The following is a 19,582-nucleotide window of genomic DNA, read 5'->3' as shown; positions in this document are numbered from 1 at the left end:
AACAAAAAACATGTTGACTCTTCCCCAACAATTATGTTCATCTATGTGCCTGACAATTTTGTTCTTAACTATAGTTTCAACCAGTTTGCCCGGTACTGAAGTCAGGCTTATTGGCCTGTAATTGCTGGGATCACCTCTTGAGCCCTTTTTAAAAATTGGTGTCACATTAGCTATCTTCCAGTCATTTGGTACAGAGGCAATTTTAAATGATAGGTTACAGACTACAGTTAATTGTTCTGCAGTTTCACATTTGAGTTCCTTCAGAAGTCTGGGGAGAATACCATCTGGTCCTGGTAACTTATTGCTGTTTAGTTTATCAATTTGTTCCAAAACCTTTTCTAATAACACCTCAATCTGGGACAGTTCCTCAGATTTGTCACCTGAAAAGAATGGCTCAGGTTTGGGAATCTCCCTTACATCCTCAGCAATGAAGACTGATGTGAAGAATTCATTTAGTTTCTCTGCAATGGCTTTCTCGTCCATGAGTACTCCTTTAGCATCTCAATTGTCCAGTGGCCCTATTGCTAATTTAGCAGGCTTCAAGTTTCTGATGTACTTATTTTTTTGCTATTACTTTTTGAATCTTTGGCTAGCTGTTCTTCAAATTCTTTTTTGGCCTTCCTAGTTATATTTTTATACTTCATTTGCTAGTTTGTTCCTTTTTATTTTCCTCACTAGGATTTAACTTCCACTTTTTTAAGGATGTCTTTTTGCCTCTCCGTGCTTTTTACTTTGTTTAGCCATGGTGGCACTTTTTTTAGATCTCTTATTATGTTTTTTAATTTGGGGTATACATTTAAATTGAGCCTCTATTATGGTGTCTTTAAAAAGATTCCATGAAGCTTTCAGGGATTTCACTCTTTGCTCTGTACCTTTTTAATTTCTGTTTAACTAACTTCCTCATTTTTGTGTGTAGTCCCCCTTTCTGAAATTAAATGCTACAGCGGTGGGCTGCTGTGATGGTTTCCCCACCACAGGGATGTTAAATTTAATTATATTGTAGTCACTATTACCAAGTGGTCCAGCTATATTCACCTCTTGGACCAGATCCTGTGCTCCACTTTGGACTAAATCAAGAATTGCCTCTCCTCTTGTGGGTTCCAGGACTAGTTGCTCCAAGAAGCAGTCATTTAAGGTGTCAAGAAACTTTATCTCTGCATCCCGTTCTGAGGTGACATGTACCCAGTCAATATGGGGATAGTTGAAACCCCCCATTATTATTATTTTAGTAGCCTCTCTAATCTCCCTGAGCATTTCACAGTCACTATCACCGTCCTGGTCAGATGGTCGGTAATATATCCCTACTGCTATATTCTTCTTCTTAGAGCATGATTATCAGTATACAAGCAGGGATCGTCTTTTTGTTCTATGTTTGTACAGCACCTATTACAATGGGGTCCTGATCAGTTGATGCTCTCGTAATACAAATAATTAATAAGTTGCATTTTAGATATTTAGAGCAGGGGGAAAGTGGTTTGAAATGAGAAACTTCACTTTGAAACTTTCTCAGTGGGAGCATAAAGCTGACATGTCAGGCAATATATTGTATCGAAGGGCTGTATTTACACTTGTGTCTTCAATCAGGAGAGCTCTGTATGCTGTAACAAATCTAGAAAAGCTCTATATAAACTGGAAAAGGAGAGGAGGTTACTGGCTCTTTCCAGGGATCTGTCCTTGGAGGTGGAGTTTGTGGACTTTCAGAGATCAGACCAGCCAGTTCCTTACAGATGTATTCATCAGTTATGTGAGATGTGGTTTTGTAAGTCATTGGGGTTTGGGGGCAGGGAGTAGGAAGGAGGAGAAGAGGAAGGTTCAGGCACTGGACTGGGACTCTGGAGACCTGAATTCAGTTCCTAGCTCTGCTACAGACTCCTTGTGTGACCTTGGCTAAGTCACTTAATTACTGTGCTTCCGTTTTCCCCATCTGTAAAATAGAGTAAATAAAGCTCCATTTCTCCAGTCATTGTCTGCTTAGATTATAAACTCTTTAGGGATTGGACTCTTACTATGTATTTGTACAACACCTAACACAGTGGGGTCTCAATCTCAGGTGCTACTGTAATGCAAATAATACAAATATTACAGAGGTGGGGGAATCCCATAAATACCTCATAGGAGGTCTTAGCACTTCAGGATTAGGTTTGTTCTGTGACAGCCTCTGTCAGGTGAAGGTTCAGTTACTGCAACAGTTTTGCCTGGGCTAACCTTGAAGATCACTATGGGAATATATTCGTTTTTCCTTTTTTAAAGAAAAATGCTTTCTCATGACCTAGAAGGGAGAGAACACTACTTGGCAAATTAACCTCATATTAAGTGAACTTCCCTGGAGATGTATAAACTTCATTCCTGAAAAACGGGCCGCTTTTTAGAGCGAGGACAGAGAATAATCAATTGACATAATTCAGAGGAGGCTGGGATGAAGACTTTGTAGAGAAGTCGATATACAATACCTAACACCCAACACAATTTGGGTTCATTCCAAAGGTAAAAAGTTTTGCTTTTCAGAAGAAGTTTTATGAATGCCAGGGGCAAGCCCTATCTGGTAGGGATGACTTAGCAGTGTCCAGAGAGGAAGAGCAGTCCATTAGTGGCAAGGAAATCATCCTAACCATCCTTTCACAGAGGTAATGGTGGCAATGGAATTTTAACAAGGGGCCTCCAGCATTTCTCTAGATTGTTAATCAGCTGCAGTATGTTGCAGTGTCTTCTAGGTCCCCGTATGTGCTCCAGGTACAAGAATGTGACCACGGCTTCAGTGTTGAGTGAAGGATGTCCAGGGACTTCAGGTTTTGCATGTCTGATCTGGCCTATTTTTGAGAAACTGACATAGACCCCAGTCCAGCAACTGCTTCTGTGGTGGTAGATTGCAACTGAAGTCAGTGGGGTTCTGTACAGAAAACTTCCCCTTGTGGCTAAGTAAATAAACTTAGCCCTGGTCTACACTAGGACTTTAGGTCGAATTTAGCAGCATTAAATCGATGTAAACCTGCACCCGTCCACACAATGAAGCCCTTTATTTCGACTTAAAGGGCTCTTAAAATCGATTTCCTTACTCCACCCCTGACAAGTGGATTAGCGCTTAAATCGACGTTGCCGGCTCGAATTTGGGGTACTGTGGACACAATTCGATGGTATTGGCCTCCGGGAGCTATCCCAGAGTGCTCCATTATGACCGCTCTGGACAGCACTCTCAACTCAGATGCACTGGCCAGGTAGACAGGAAAAGAACCGCGAACTTTTGAATCTCATTTCCTGTTTGGCCAGCGTGGCAAGCTGCAGGTGACCATGCAGAGCTCATCAGCACAGGTGACCATGATGGAGTCCCAGAATCGCAAAAGAGCTCCAGCATGGACCGAACGGGAGGTACGGGATCTGATCGCTGTATGGGGAGAGGAATCCGTGCTATCAGAACTCCGTTCCAGTTTTCGAAATGCCAAAACCTTTGTCAAAATCTCCCAGGGCATGAAGGACAGAGGCCATAACAGGGACCCGAAGCAGTGCCGCCTGAAACTGAAGGAGCTGAGGCAAGCCTACCAGAAAACCAGAGAGGCGAACAGCCGCTCTGGGTCAGAGCCCCAAACATGCCGCTTCTATGATGAGCTGCATGCCATTTTAGGGGGTTCAGCCACCACTACCCCAGCCGTGTTGTTTGACTCCTTCAATGGAGATGGAGGCAATACGGAAGCAGGTTTTGGGGACGAAGAAGATGATGATGAGGAGGAGGTTGTACATAGCTCACAGCAAGCAAGCGGAGAAACCGGTTTTCCCGACAGCCAAGAACTGTTTCTCACCCTAGACCTGGAGCCAGTACCCCCCGAACCCACCCAAGGCTGCCTCCTGGACCCAGCAGGCGGAGAAGGGACCTCTGGTGAGTGTACCTTTTAAAATACTATACATGGTTTAAAAGCAAGCATGTGAAAGGATTACTTTGCCCTGGCATTTGCGGTTCTCCTAGATGTAGTCCTAAAGCCTTTGCAAAAGGTTTTTGGGGAGGGCAGCCTTATTGCGTCCTTCATGGTAGGACACTTTACCACTCCAGGCCAGTAACACGTACTCGGGAATCATTGTAGAACAAAGCATTGCAGTGTATGTTTGCTGGCATTCAAACAACATCCGTTCTTTATCTCTCTGTGTTATCCTCAGGAGAGTGAGAGATAATTCATGGTCACCTGGTTGAAATAGAGTGCTTTTCTTCAGGGGACACTCAGAGGAGCCCATTCCTGCTGGGCTGTTTGCCTGTGGCTAAACAGAAATGTTCCCCGCTGTTAGCCACAGGGAGGGGGGAAGGTTGAGGGGGTAGTCACGCGGTGGGAGGAGGCAAAATGCGACCTTGTAACGAAAGCACATGTGCTATGTATGTAATGTTAACAGCAAGGTTTACCCTGAAAGAGTATAGCCACTGTTTTATAAAATGTGTCTTTTTAAATACCGCTGTCCCTTTTTTTTTCTCCACCAGCTGCATGTTTCAATGATCACAGGATCTTCTCCTTCCCAGAGGCTAGTGAAGCTTAGAAAGAAAAAAAAACGCACTCGCGATGAAATGTTCTCCGAGCTCATGCTGTCCTCCCACACTGACAGAGCACAGACGAATGCGTGGAGGCAAATAATGTCAGAGTGCAGTAAAGCACAAAATGACCGGGAGAAGAGGTGGCGGGCTGAAGAGAGTAAGTGGCGGGCTGAAGACAGGGCTGAAGCTCAAATGTGGCGGCAGCGTGATGAGAGGAGGCAGGATTCAATGCTGAGGCTGCTGCAGGACCAAAGCAGTATGCTCTAGTGTATGGTTGAGCTGCAGCAAAGGCAGCTGGAGCACAGACTGCCACTGCAGCCCCTCTGTAACCAACCGCCCTCCTCCCCAAGTTCCATAGCCTCCACACCCAGACGCCCAAGAACGCGGTGGGGGGGCCACCAGCCACTCCACCACAGAGGATTGCCCAAAAAAAAGAAGGCTGTCATTCAATACATTTTAAAGTTGTAAACTTTTAAAGTGCTGTGCTTAAAGTGCTGTGTGTCATTTTCCTTCCCTCCTCCACCACCCCTCCTGGGCTACCTTGGTAGTCATCCCCCTATTTGTGTGATTGAATGAATAAAGAATGCATGAATGTGAAGCAACAATGACTTTATTGCCTCTGCAAGCGGTGATTGAAGGGAGGAGGGGCGGGTGGTTAGCTTACAGGGAAGTAGAGTGAACCAAGGGGCGGGGGGTTTCATCAAGGAGAAACAAACAGAACTTTCATACCGTAGCCTGGCCAGTCATGAAACTGGTTTTCAAAGCTTCTCTGATGCGTACCGCGCCCTCCTGTGCTCTTCTAACCGCCCTGGTGGCTGGCTGCGCGTAACCAGCAGCCAGGCGATTTGCCTCAACCTCCCACCCCACCATAAATGTCTCCCCCTTACTCTCACAGATATTGTGGAGCACACAGCAAGCAGTAATAACAGTGGGAATATTGGTTTCGCTGAGGTCTAAGCGAGTCAGTAAACTGCGCCAGCGCACCTTTAAACGTCCAAATGCACATTCTACCACCATTCTGCACTTGCTCAGCCTGTAGTTGAACAGCTCCTGACTACTGTCCAGGCTGCCTGTGTACGGCTTCATGAGCCATGGCATTAAGGGGTAGGCTGGGTCCCCAAGGATACATATAGGCATTTCAACATCCCCAACAGTTATTTTCTGGTCTGGGAATAAAGTCCCTTCCTGCAGCTTTTGAAACAGACCAGAGTTCCTGAAGATGCGAGCATCATGCACCTTTCCCGGCCATCCCACGTTGATGTTGGTGAAACGTCCCTTGTGATCCACCAGAGCTTGCAGCACTATCGAAAAGTACCCCTTGCGGTTTATGTACTCGGCGGATTGGTGCTCCGGTGCCAAGATAGGGATATGGGTTCCGTCTATAGCCCCACCACAGTTAGGGAATCCCAACCACAGTTAGGGAATCCCATTGCAGCAAAGCCATCCACTATGACCTGCACATTTCCCAGGGTCACTACCCTTGATATCAGCAGATCTTTGATTGCATGGGCTATTTGCATCACAGCAGCCCCCACAGTAGATTTGCCCACTCCAGATTGATTCCCAACTGACCGGTAGCTGTCTGGCGTTGCAAGCTTCCACAGGGCTATCGCCACTCGCTTCTCAACTGTGAGGGCTGCTCTCATCTTGGTATTCATGCGCCTCAGGGCAGGGGAAAGCAAGTCACAAAGTTCCATGGAAGTGCCCTTACGCATGCGAAAGTTTTGCAGCCACTGGGAATCGTCCCAGACCCGCAACACTATGCGGTCCCACCAGTCTGTGCTTGTTTCCCGAGCCCAGAATCGGCGTTCCACAGCATGAACCTGCCCCATTAGCACCATGATGCATGCATTGGCAGGGCCCATGCTTTCAGAGAAATCTGTGTCCATGTCCTGATCACTCACGTGACCGCCCTGACGTCGCCTCCTCGCCCGGTATCGCTTTGCCATGTTCTGGTGCTGCATATACTGCTGGATAATGCGTGTGGTGTTTAATGTGCTCCTAATTGCCAAAGTGAGCTGAGCGGCCTCCATGCTTGCCTTGGTATGGCGTCCGCACAGAAAAAAGGCGCGGAATGATTGTCTGCCGTTGCTCTGACGGAGGGAGGGGCGACTGACGACACGGCTTACAGGGTTGGCTTCAGGGAACTAAAATCAACAAAGGGGGTGCCTGTACATCAAGGAGTATTTCAGGCAGGACTTCACGGAGGGTTCCAATAAGAAATGGTGCACCTAAGTTATCGTTCTTATTGGAACAAGGAGGTTAGCCTGGCCTCTGATTGATACATGGCTAGATTTACCTCGCTGCACCTTCTCTGTGAGTGACTGCAGTGTGACCTAGAGGAATGAGTCCCCTAGACAGGGGAGGAGGCAAATGAGTACAAAACAAATCTGGTCTATTTCTTGTTTTGACCCACTCCATCTATCTTTTACATCTTTGGCTGGCAGCAGACGGTGCAGAAGGACTGCATGCCATCCACATCTCATGGCTGCTCGGCAGAAGATGGTACAGTACGACTGCTAGCCATCCTCATCTCTTGGCTGCCTGGCAGAAGATGGTACAATACGACTGCTAGCAATCCTCATCTCTTGCCTGCCTGGCAGAAGATGGTACAGTACGACTGCTAGCAGTCCGTATCGCCTGCCCGCTCACCATAAGACGGTTCAATAGGACTGACTGCAGGACTAAAGAGAATGACCTGGTCAAGTCACTCCAAATTTAGTCCCTGCGCCCATGTCTGCCCAGGCGCTCCCAGCCGACGTGGCCAGGAGCACCTCGGACACGACGAGGACGACTACCAGTTGTATTGCACCGTCTGCTGCCAGAAGGCAATGGGTTGCTGCTACTGTGCAGCAAAGCCGTACCGCGTCTGCCAGCACCCAGGAGACATAGGGTGATGGTTACCTGAGCGGGCTCCATGCTTGCCGTGGTATGGCGTCTGCATAGGTAACTCAGGAAAAAAGGCGTGAAATGATTGTCTGCCCTTGCTTTCACGGAGGGAGGGAGGGAACGGGGGCCTGACGATATGTACCCAGAACCTCCCGCGACAATGTTTTAGCCCCATCAGGCATTGGGATCTCAACCCAGAATTCCAATGGGCAGCGGAGACTGCGGGAACTGTGGGATAGCTACCCACAGTGCAACGCTCCGGAAGTCGACTCTAGCCTCGGTACTGTGGAAGCGCTCCGCCGAGTTAATGCACTTAATGCACTTAGAGCATTTTCTGTGGGGACACACGCACTCGAATATATAAAACCAATTTCTAAAAAACCGATTTCTATAAATTCGACCTTATTCCGTAGTGTAGACATACCCATAGTTATGAATACCAGTTCATATTAGGAACTTCAGTGCTTTGAATCTGGGAGTGTCTCTCCCTAGCAACAAGTGCATTCTTGCCAAGCCCTTGGCTTAGTGCAGACCATGTGAACAGGTAACACAAAATGTGCTTGCAGAAGGGTGTGATAAAAGTTCATGCCCAAGGGGTGCCTGTGCACAGGTTGAATAAGACAGACGTTTTCCCCTCTGATGTGTTTAGAGACCTTGGGAGCAGGAGAAAAGTGAACGACAGTGCAGTAATGGTGGCAATATGCATTCATTACAGCTGGTGACTATTCCAGTACAGAAGTGGATTGCCTTCAATGGTAAAAGTCACTCCTGGTCATCTGTATCTACACAGGCTCACCCTGTTACTACAACAACAGGCAAATAGCTGACTTCCCCATGCTATTTTAAACTTCAGCATAGAAAGAGAAGTACCCTAGGTATCACAGTCCAGTGACTCATCTTTGCAGTCTACTGAGTGAACTTTTTGCCTTACAGTGTTCCCAAGTGTTTCTTTTAAGACTACATTCTCACATGCCAGAATTGGACATCCTTGTAGTCTTCTCATGTTCCTTGGCAGCAATAATCTCAATTCTAGGATATTTCTAGGACCCAATCTTATTTGGTTTTATTTATAGAAAGATCCCATTAGCAATTCTTGATCAACCTGTGGCTTCCACATTTCTGAAGGAAAGTTTCTGACCACTTTCTTCATTGAAAGTGTTGAACTACTGGACTTGTCTGTTTTTGCTTTATGATTTCTTTAAAGGTTCCTCTCGAGGAGCCAAATCATGAATGCTGCTGTGCACCTGTGAAGAGTCCACTTACTCTGCTGTGCTGGCTACCTGCACCGCTGGGCACAGGTGGATAGGACAGCTGCTGCCAGAGTGGTACTCCCCCTACTATATAGGTCAGTGGGGAGTTCACTGGAACCAGATTGTATCAAGGTGGAAGTAGGGATCCCAGAGTTGCAGTCTTTCCTATCCTGCTCCCTGGGGTGGTAAAGCTGTGCTCTGATTCTTACTCATTCTGGGTTTTAACCATACAATTGATCCTAATTAACTAGTTGTTCTTTGGAGGGCTTTTAAGGCTTGTTTGTTTAAAAAATAATAAAAATTAGGGCTGTCAATTAATCCTAGTTAACTCCAGGAATTAATGAAAAAAAATAAACTAGATTTTAAAAAAAGTAGTGATTAATCACACTGTTACATTTAAATTGGTATTCTATTATTGTTTGTTATAAATACTTTCGGATTTTTTTCATTTTCAAATATATTGATTTCTATTACAACACAGAATATAAAGTGTTCAGTGCTCACTTCGTATTTATTTTTGATGACAAATATTTGTATTGTAAAAGTAAATGAAAGAAATAGTATTTTTCAGTTCACCTTATTCAAGTTCTGAGATGCAGTCTCTTTATCATGAAAGTGCAATTTACAAATGTAGAATTATTATGCTTTATTTCTGAGTGCAGTTATGTGAAAAAAATATAAAACTTTAGCGCCTACAAGTCCACTTGAGCCTACTTCTTGTTCAATCAATCATTAAGACAAACAAGCTTGCTTAGATTTATGGGAGATGATGCTGCTGGCGTATTTACGTCACCAGAAAGTGAGACTGGACGGTTGCATGGCACTGTTGTAGCTAGCATTGCAAGGTATTTACATGCCAGATATGCTAAACATTCACATACTTCTTCATGCTTCAATTTGTAGATTTTTATCTTTTTTACAGTGCAAATATTTGTAATCAAAAATAGTATCACGTGAGCACTGTACACTTTTTGTATTGTGTTGTAATTGAAATCAATATATTTGAAAATGTAGAAAAACATCCAAAATATTGTAATTTAAATTGGCATTCTTTTATTCCTTAATGCTGCAATTAAAATTGTGATTAATTACATCTTGTTTTAATCTCATGATTAAATGTGATTTTTTTTAATTGTTTGACGGTTCTCATAAAAATACACCATTTGTGCATAAATGAAATCCAAGAAAATTTTTTTTTATTCTGTTTCTTTTTTTAAAATTCTGTTTTTAAACTGGCATTCAATCACTGTTTGTTTCATAAAGCTGATTTTTAAACAATGGTATCTGATAAAGTATTAGTCACAAGCCAATTGGTAAGAAACTTCCCACTGACTAATAAAGAGGGGGAATGCCCATTTTTAACACACTGCTATCCTATGGGGGTAAGAATATTGAGGCAAAATGAGTGAATTGCTTTACTCTGTGTACCAGACATAGTGTTTAGGTTTTAATAATGTTTCAGCTAGTTAAGGGGAAAACACATTCTGTCTGAATAAACTTTTTGGTAAAAGCTACAGAAGACTAAAAGATGAAGAGACTTGGTAAAAAGACGGAAGGAAACTGGTGAAGCAATTCATTCATACCTTGGCTCGGTCAGGGGTGAGTGTGCATGTGAGACACTGCCCTCTAGAGGTTGGCTGAAAGATAGGATATAGGGCTTGCTGATGCTACCACCATCAGCTGAAGAAGTGGAGTTTTCTCTCTTCCTCTCCACCCCCCCATTAGTTCTGAGTCCTGTGTAAATGGAACGGAAGGAGCAGAATTCTAGTCCCAGCTCTGTTGCGAGATTTATAGATGGACTGACTGCAGCACATCGGTTTGCTCCAGCAGTCGATGAGAGCAACCTTCTCCATAATAAGAAAAGGAGGACTTGTGGCACCTTAGAGACTAAGAAATTTATTTGAGCATAAGCTTTCATGAGCTGTAGCTCACAAAAGCTTACGCTCAAATAAATTTCTTAGTCTCTAAGGTGCCACAAGTCCTCCTTTCTTTTTGCGGATACAGACTAACACGGCTGCTACTCTGAAACTTCTCCATAATGAGCCCATTCCCTACAAGTGCAGGACATAGTTCCCAATGGAGGTCTTATTGGACAGTATTAAATACATTTGCATTAGCCAAATATGTCTTCATCCACCCAAGCCTGTGTATGCTACCCAAAGCAAGTGATAAAAATGATAGATTATTGTATTCACTGGTTAAAAATCTTTAAACTGTTCCCTATTTCAGATCACAAGATCATGTTGTGTGTGTGTGTGTGTATGTATGTATATACACTTTCCACTGCATGCATCCGATGAAGTGGGTTTTAGCCCATGAAAGCTTATGCTCGAATAAATTTTAGTCTCTAAGGTGCCACAAGTACTCCGTTCTTTTTGCTGATACAGAGTAACATGGCTACCACTCTGAAAGGTGAAATGTGTTGCTGTTTGAGAGATTAATCTATCTGTTTTAAATATATCAGGTTTTTAGCTCTCTAAGTGCATAGGATTTAAAAAATTATGGTGCTCTTCAGATGATTGCTCTTAATTCTCAGTAAGATTCAATCTGTGTTTGAGCTTGTGTGTGGTTGGTTTGGGGGCATAGCATTTTGCCACAGTTAGGAAAATGAAGGTTCTGGAGAATCTCTGTTTCTGGGTTGGTGGAATCTGGTGGAGATGACTTGTGTTTCCAGAGGCCGCTGTTTGCAGATGTATTAATTCTGCAACCCCTCCGTGATAGAGAACTGTGTGGTATACTCATTTTCCTACCCAGTAAAAGGTAAAAACTTCATAGGTCCAAACTCATGCAAGGCTACAGTGTTGCAACTCCAGGCTGGTAAGGGAACCTCCTTTAAAAGGAACACTTGAATTGTGATAGTTAACACTAGTACTGAAGTTTAGGGATAGCTTTCCAACTTGCATGTACTTCATGCCATTTAAAAAAAAACTAGTTAAGGACATTTGAACATGGTTATTGTATGCACTTGCTTCACTGGAAAATTTATGAGTTGATCAAAAGTTGGTAGAAGTTCCAGAAAATATTAGTTTAAGGTGGCAACTGTTGCTTAGGCATTTCAAGCCTATGAAATATGGGTTAGGAGGAGATGCACTTTTATTCTAATTGTGAAATTCCTATTCCAAGAAGTGATACTTTTTACTGTTCTTAATGTTCTATAACTTCCAGCACCCTGTGACTTAAGGGATATTATCCACATGGGGAACTGAATCCGAGAAATTAGGTGACTAGGCCAAGGCTGCTCAGGAAGTCTGTAGCAGAGCTAGTGTTAAACTTAGGCATTTGGGGTCCCACTCTGGTGCCTTAACCACCCTCTGTTCCACCTCATGCTGACGTTTCCTATGAGGCTGTGATACTTAGTTGAAAAAACAGCATTCCCTTTTGAAGCAGAAAATGTTATACTCAAATTTGCAATGACAACAGTAATAAAAAGTTCTTGTTCTAGATCTAATTGTATGTTGGTGATGGCTGTTTGAGTGACTTTGGCTATTGCAAGACTCTTTTCAGATTTAATTATCCTAACTACACTGAGTTTTGCACTGGTACAACAATGGACTTTGAAAATGAACACTGGATTTAAAAAAAATGGAGCTAGCTCTTGAGATTTCTGAAGCTTATAACAGTCAGGTTGCAAAAGTATTTAAAATTATTCATTCCTGGGTGTATATATATTCAAACAGAGAAGATACACATTCCAAATTCAAGCTCTTGGTCTAGAAAAACTTGGCTAGAAAGCAATGTTCTGAATTCAGTAACAATAACAAAATGCTTTGTGTAAAAGCTTAAGTGTGGGTTCAGATTTTTGATGAACCATGTTTAACTTTGTTAGGCATTCCCATAAAGTCTGCACACAAAACACTATTTCTAAGTCCTATGTAAGAGATGGTGCACATTTTTAATACCACTTTAATCCTTAATTTTTGGGGGTGGGGGAAGCGAGAAGAATAGGATTAAGGAAACTCTCAGACAGGTTTAACCCTACTAAAATGTCTGTGCAGTGTTCCAGTACTCTAATTATTTTTCAAACTCATGGGAGCCTCTGCTATTGTCCCTGTAGTACTCGGCTGGAAATCCATTCTCTGAGGGATTGCAATGGTTATGCATAAACTTGTACATATAGGAAAAAGGTTTAAATCTGTAGTCTACTTATACAGCACCTAGCACAATAGGGCCCTGATCTGGTTAGCTTCTAAGCACCACCACAATGTAAATGTTTAATAGTAATTTTTAAATGTCCCTATCTATGTTAATAATAACTTTACATTATTAAAAGAGAGTTTTAAAAATATTAGTCTTATTTTTGGCTTATTATTAGTCTTATTTCACTGAGCCTTGATGACTCAACAGAATCATTAAACTTATGGCCACTTTTGTTTCCTGGTTCTTACATGTAGGCTGCAGATGCAGTGGGAAGGATATTATTCCTTCAAAAAAAAAAAAAACCAACCACCCCACTTTCAGGGAGGGGGCAATTTGTAAAGTAAAATAAAATAAATATATAATATTTAAGTTTTTGGGGTCAACATTGGCAGGGTGTCACTCTTAAAATTCTGCATATACATCCAGCATTGCAAAAGTTTAGCACAAATGCACTTCTGTGTTCTACTGTCCACTAATCAAGAAATCCATACAGCATCCTTTCACCCAATCAATTGAAGAAAAGACTGCCAACAATCACTTGGCATTTTCTTGGCCTTCTTTGTCCCTCAAGGCAGCCTCACTCTTTTATTCCCTAGCCTACAACTTCACAGCTGGTAAATTAGGTTTTCCCACAGCACTGTTAAGTGTCCCTGGTCACCAATAACAAGGAAGTGTTCCCAACAAAGCTAATGAGCAAAAAGGAGGCTAGAGAGGGGTTTCTGGATTAATGTTATCAAGGGGAAATTTTAAGGTAGGTGTGTGTGTTGGGTGGGGGTGTGTCAGTTTTTTTTTGTTGTTGTTGGTTTGTTTTTTTTATTGAAACGTGTTTTGTTTCTTTAATAGAAGTTGGTGTCTTGGCAAAGCAGTATTTAGAGCAAGGCCTTTTGGTACCGGATCACGTCATCACCAGTGTCATGATGATGGAGCTGGAGAAAAAGCAGTCTCAGCATTGGCTACTTGACGGTCAGTAAACTGATGTGCATAATTTGGTATCATGGGTGCAATAATCTTGTATCCCTCTGTGCTGGTGGCTCGTTGGGGATTGAAAATCCCAGTCCTCGTCAACCTCTTGAAGTCTATTTCTTTGAATAAGACATTACTTTCCCAGGAACGATTTCACAGGAAAACAAATAAAACCAACCACAGCTTTTCAATATTTTTAGCAGCGAGGGAGGGATGGAGGAGAAAGCAAAAACACTTCTGAGAGCTTTTAAGGACAGAGCTGTTCAGCTGGTCTCCTCTTAAAGACTCATGCTTCTGAAAATGAAACTCAGATCCTATTTGCATGAGATCACAGGTACTGAGGAAAGATTTTGTTAATTTAAGCAAGAGGTCAGAAGCTCCACTCAAGGTACTGTCACTCTAATGGAAGGGGTTTTACATCACCATCATGGTAGTCAGACAGCAGGGAACAGTGCCTAGTACAGAGCAAACTGCTACAGAGCATGTCTGCAGTCACCATTCACCCTACAGCTCCCTTCTCCCCTGTGGGTTCTTCATGTCCTTAACGGTCAGGTCTCTGTACCCAGTGTCCGCAGTTTTCAAACTATGGGCTATGGCCACCAGAAATTCTGTGAACCTTGAGGGACTCTGTGTCACAGTTGTCTCTTAGCTCATGGGGGTGGGGAGGGACGAGAAGTCACTGCTGGTGACCCTCTGTGCAGAGAAAAGGCAGGGAGGGGTGAAGGGAAGATATACAAGCCCCTAGCTTGTTCCCCTTCCCTTCCGCTCCTGTGAGGAGTAGTGCGTGTGTGTCTGGCCAGTCTCCCATGGGAAGGTATGTCGGAATCCTTGACTTAGATCAGCTTTATGCAGCAAACAGTCTCTCACACTGCTGTTCCAAATCATGACATGGAGCAACTGGTACATGGGAGTGACTGGACACAAGCCAAGATAAATCACTTGCTGTTTCTTGTTCATAGACATGTGAAGTATCAACCATGCATCATGTATGCTAATCAGAACCCTTAAAAACACTTTGAACACGATTGCCTTTGTGTGGTTTTTTTTGTTTTAAAAGCCTTCTTGGTTGTGAAGATGAATTTTTGTTCCTGCAAATAGTTGAGCCCCAAATTTTACACCCAGAATCAATTGTGGGAGCACTCAAGTAGCGGGATGTCTAAATGCAACAAAACTAGAGGCCTTTTGTAAATATCAGGCCTAAAATATGAATTTTTATCAGAGTGAGTGTAGTTTTAAAATCTGAGGTGCCCCTAGTCTCCACTGTTGCTTGCATTTAGTCTTTTATATGTTGCTCTAAAGATTTGATTTTACTTACTAGTAGAGCAGTGGGCTTGAGTTTATGTGGATGTAAGGGGGTAAAATGAACGTTTTTTTTTTCAAAAGTTCCATTTCTTTCAATGAATCTTAGAAGAAACATTTCTGAGCATCTCTAACTTAAATGTAAAAAATGACTAATGGAGAGGCATTCAGACACCATGATAACGAGCACAGTATAAGCAATCACTTATTCATTTACATTATAATTAGGTGTTTATAAATGCATATGCTCGAGATTAGGGTCCACACTAGAACTGAACTCTGTTCAGAGCATTCCCTAGAGCAGGGATCGGCAACCTTTGGCCCACAGCCCACCAGGGTAAGCCCCCTGGCACACCGGGCCGGTTTGTTTACCTGCCGCGTCCACAGGTTCGGTTGGTCGCTGCTCCCACTGGCTGCGGTTCACCACTCCAGGCCAATGGGGGCCGCAGGAAGCGGCGCGGCCCGAGGGATATGCTGGCCGCAGCTTCCCACAGCCCCCATTGGCCTGGGACCGCGAACCGCAGCCAGTGGGAGCCGCGATCGGTTGAACCTTCGGACGCAGCAGGTAAACGAACCTTCGGACGTGGCAGGTAAACAAACCTTCCCGGCCTGCCGTGGGGCTTGCCCTGGCAGGCTGCGTGCCAAAGGCTGTCGATCTCTGCCCTAGAGAGATGACCTTTTCCGGTGGGCATAATCATTCAAACCCTATGATAGTTCCTTAATCTGGGAATCCCAGAATTTGGCCATCATTAAACTAGAACTCAGACCTACGTCTCATTAATACAAGGGCACTGGAAGTTTATCATTTCTGTATTGAAATGTTGCTGTTCATGGAAAAGCAAATAAAGCATTGCCAGAACTCTCTGGGTTTTGATGCGCTCCTGTCTCTCCAAATAAACCAACCAGTGTTAGCCCATGTTGCCATGAGGTGACTGGAATGGTTTGTGGTGCTTGTGTAAATGATCATCTTGTTTCCTTATGAAGGACACCAACGCTCTGAACTGCAGGCTCTTGTTTCTCTTGCAGTGGCTTTTGTTGACACTTAGAGAATTTATGGACCCAGTCAAAGCTGCCGTACAAACATAAATTTAACTTTTTAAAATGCATATTGTGAGTCTCTCCTAGCTTCCTTCGGTGTCTTTCCTCTGCAGCTACCTTGTCTCTGCTGCTTCCCTTTCTTTTGCTCCTTCTCTGCTTGCATTAGCTGCACCCCAGAGGTTGATTTCAATCTCAAGTTCTTGTGCATCAGCTCCAGGCACTGAAATCCTGCTAGTCTATTTTGTTGTGTTGCTGGTGCAAACAAGTGACTGGAGGACAGATACGAGAGTGATGAAATCAATAAGAAAAGGAGTACTTGTGGCACCGTAGAGACTAACCAGTTTATTTGAGCATAAGCTTTCGTGAGCTACAGCTCATCGAATACAGACTAACATGGCTACTACTCTGAAACAAATCAATAAGAATACCTGGATGGCTAGATCAAGCAACGCTGCTGCAAATGGAGGTGCAAAACTGTCCTATGGCCAGGTCCAGGCAGGAAAGAATGGGGGATGTATGTCTCCAGTATCCCATGTTGCCTCTGGCCTGGGGGATGCTAGAAAGTCCTGAGGCCCCTTCACAAAATCCATATGTTCCCAGTCTCTCCTTCCTTTTCTCTACTTTCTGCCTTTGTTGCTTTTTCACTTCTTCCACTAAAACACACACCCCTACCTGTGTGGCACCCACTTGCACAAGTCAGAAAAGAGAGCATTTAAAGAGTCCGCTGTTCCCCTGGAGGGAGTAAATACATTGCCAAGTGCACAGGTCTTCCTGGGGTTTTAACTACCAATATAGCTTCCCGGGGAAGTGGGGACCAAGAGCAGTCATGCCATTAGTATGAGTATTGTGCTCACAAGGAGACGCCTCCTGAATGATTAAGTTCAGGCAGTAAGCTTTACAAAGACTGCAGTACGCTGTGCAGCATATGGCTAGCCTGTGGAACCCCTCGCCACAGGAACTAGTGGAGGCAAAATAATGAGAAGAATTAAAGGGCTTAAACATATACATGACTTAATATAACTGAGGCAGCTCAGCCTATGACATCACAAAGGCCTTCAAGCAGCAGGGCTGAGATCCTAGCTTCCCTCCTTTCCCAGTCTATCCTTGGCACAAGTGCATCCTGGGGAGTGGACTCTCCTTGCCCTGTAGCATAAGTCACTGTACTCTAGATAATCTGTCCTACTGGTGTTCTAGAATCGTCACAGCTCCTGGCTTTAAACACAGGTGTAGAGAGTAAGGGTGTGCACACAATATTTATGACTGTGTACGTTTAGGGTATTTCTGGGCTTCTGACTTTCACCACTTTGCCACAATGCAACATTTTGACTTCCCTAGTCTGTGCTGTTGTGAGGGACCAAACAGCTGACTGGACTGTTTGACTCAAAATGCCATCCTGGAGCAAATCACAAAACCAGACTTCCTTTTGGACTTCATGGGCTCTGCTGCTGCAAAACAGCCCTTAAGGTCTGAATGACCTTGGCCCTGGGATTTAACATGCCCTGTCTCTTTCTCTCTGCCCCCCTCCCCCAAAAAAGAAAGGAGCTCGCAGTGAAAATGTGCTCTGCAGAGCAGAAAAAACAGTTGGCGTTAGAGCAGGTGCAGGGAGCCGTTCTACAATTCGCTTTGTTTGGCATAAAGGTGCCCTATTTTGTGTGTGTGTGTTCAATAAAAACTGACCGGAGTAAATGTCACTCTGTACCTGGAGAATACAAGCTCTGGTATGACATGTGGTGGTGCAGATTTGTTGCAGATCTGAGGTGCCCAGGGAGATAGATATTTGTAATCGTTTTTTACTGCAGCATATCATTACTGCTTGGTGGTCAGAGTAACAGGCTTTAGCATTCCCTCAGGCTGGGAGGGATAGCACTACACAGTATTCCTTTGGGTTACAGGCAGAGATCCAAGATGAGGGGGCAGCTGACTTCTTGTACATGTGGGAAGGTTTCTAGATCTGATGCATCCAGGTTCGGGTGTCAATGGCTGACCTCTCTGTAAATGTCAGGCATGGCTGGGGTTTATAATCTCAGATCATCCAGTGCTTGGTAACTGCTGGAGCATGGCACATAACTGTTTTTTTTTGGAGGTACTTAGACTCTTGCCCTGCCATGGGGCAGTGTGTGTCTGTGGTGGTACTGAGCTTGGAGAAAACAATAAGAGGTTGTCCCTGTATGAGCAGGTGGGTGAAAGCCTGGCCAAGAATGACTGGGCTTAGTGACCCCAACAATGGAGGTAATTTTTCATTATACACAGTTTGCCCTCACTAGGTACCATTATCCTGGACAGTTGATTATTCTAAGCAAAATATGGCACCCCACGCTGCTCATCCTAAACTGATTGAAAGGCCCCATCTGCCCTCCAGAAATGTTTTCTCGCTGTTGGTGTCTGATACCTGCCCCCTCCTTTGTGATATCTTTTGTAAGAATATGGGATGGGAGTTGGGATTTCAGGGAGTTGGTGATGGCTGTAGAAACCATCTCACTACAGTATCCTCCACACCCCTGGTTTTTAAAATATACATGCTGCTTAGTTTTGTACACTTGATTTAAGCCCTGAAGCATGGGATCTGATGGCTTCTCAACATGCTTCCTGGCTTTGCTTTTCAGTTAAGGATTTGTTTCATAATTCCAACCTTGTTTTTCCCACAGCCACATTACCATCCATTCCATCTTGCTCTGGGCAAGTCTCACACTCATACACCTGTTAGTGCTTGGAGAAACTCTTCCTTTTTTCCCCTTCAGAATGATGGTGCCAAATTTACTCTAGTTTGGGTGAGAATCTCTACAGCAGTTGGTGGGTGATACCGAAAAAGCAATTTGCTGTGTATAATGCATGCTTTGCACAGATCCCTAATCCTCTGTACTAAATCCTATATTATTATTTACTAGCCCAGTCTTCTACATAGGAAGCTACAAGGGTGTGTAACAGGGCATGCTCCGTCCCTGTCCTCTGATACCCCAGGGTATGTCTGTGCTCCAGTTACACTCCTGTGGCTGGTCCGTGTCTGCTGACTCTGGCTCAGGGGTTGTTTAATTGCAGGATAGATGTTCAGGTTTGGCCCCGGGGGGTCCCAGAGCTTGGGCTCTAGCCCAACCATGAACATTTACCCAACAATTAAATATCCCCTTAGCCCAAGTCAGCTGACTTGGGCTAGCCACAGGTGTCTAATTGCACCGTAGACCTATCCCCAGGCACCTCTCAGGCTGTCCAGTAAGTGGCAAATGTGTGTGATTTATTTACATCGCTTTATGAGACTGGATTGGTGTTGGTGATAACAAAGTGTTTACAGTGCTTCTCTACCTTCAGCTCTTTCCCACAGGACCAGAGAAGAACAGAGGCCTCCCTTAGGTGAGATCTCTGGGCTCATTTAGCCCAGGTCCTCTTCCCCCAGTAACTCCTTCCTGTGGCCTCCCGACATCTCTCAGCTAATGGACTAATTGGCTCATTCAGCGTGATCAGCCTGTTAGCCTTCACATCCACAAACAGCCTCCTCTAGGCAGGG

At 44.1% G+C, this 19,582-nt stretch overlaps 1 protein-coding gene across 1 annotated transcript in view; it reads left to right on the top strand.

The window, feature by feature from the left end:
* Positions 1–19,582, top strand: part of AK4 (adenylate kinase 4) — a 45,682-nt gene that overhangs the window by 14,569 nt on the left and 11,531 nt on the right. The window contains exon 3 of the mRNA XM_073357432.2: positions 13,627–13,746. Coding sequence (XP_073213533.1) covers positions 13,627–13,746 — 120 coding nt within the window. The remainder of the gene's footprint in view (positions 1–13,626; positions 13,747–19,582) is intronic.

This window comes from Lepidochelys kempii, chromosome 8 (genome assembly GCF_965140285.1).
Source record: "Lepidochelys kempii isolate rLepKem1 chromosome 8, rLepKem1.hap1, whole genome shotgun sequence".
Lineage (NCBI taxonomy): Eukaryota > Metazoa > Chordata > Testudines > Cheloniidae > Lepidochelys > Lepidochelys kempii.
Note: the sequence above shows the minus strand (reverse complement) of the source record. Positions and strands in the feature narration are given on the sequence as shown.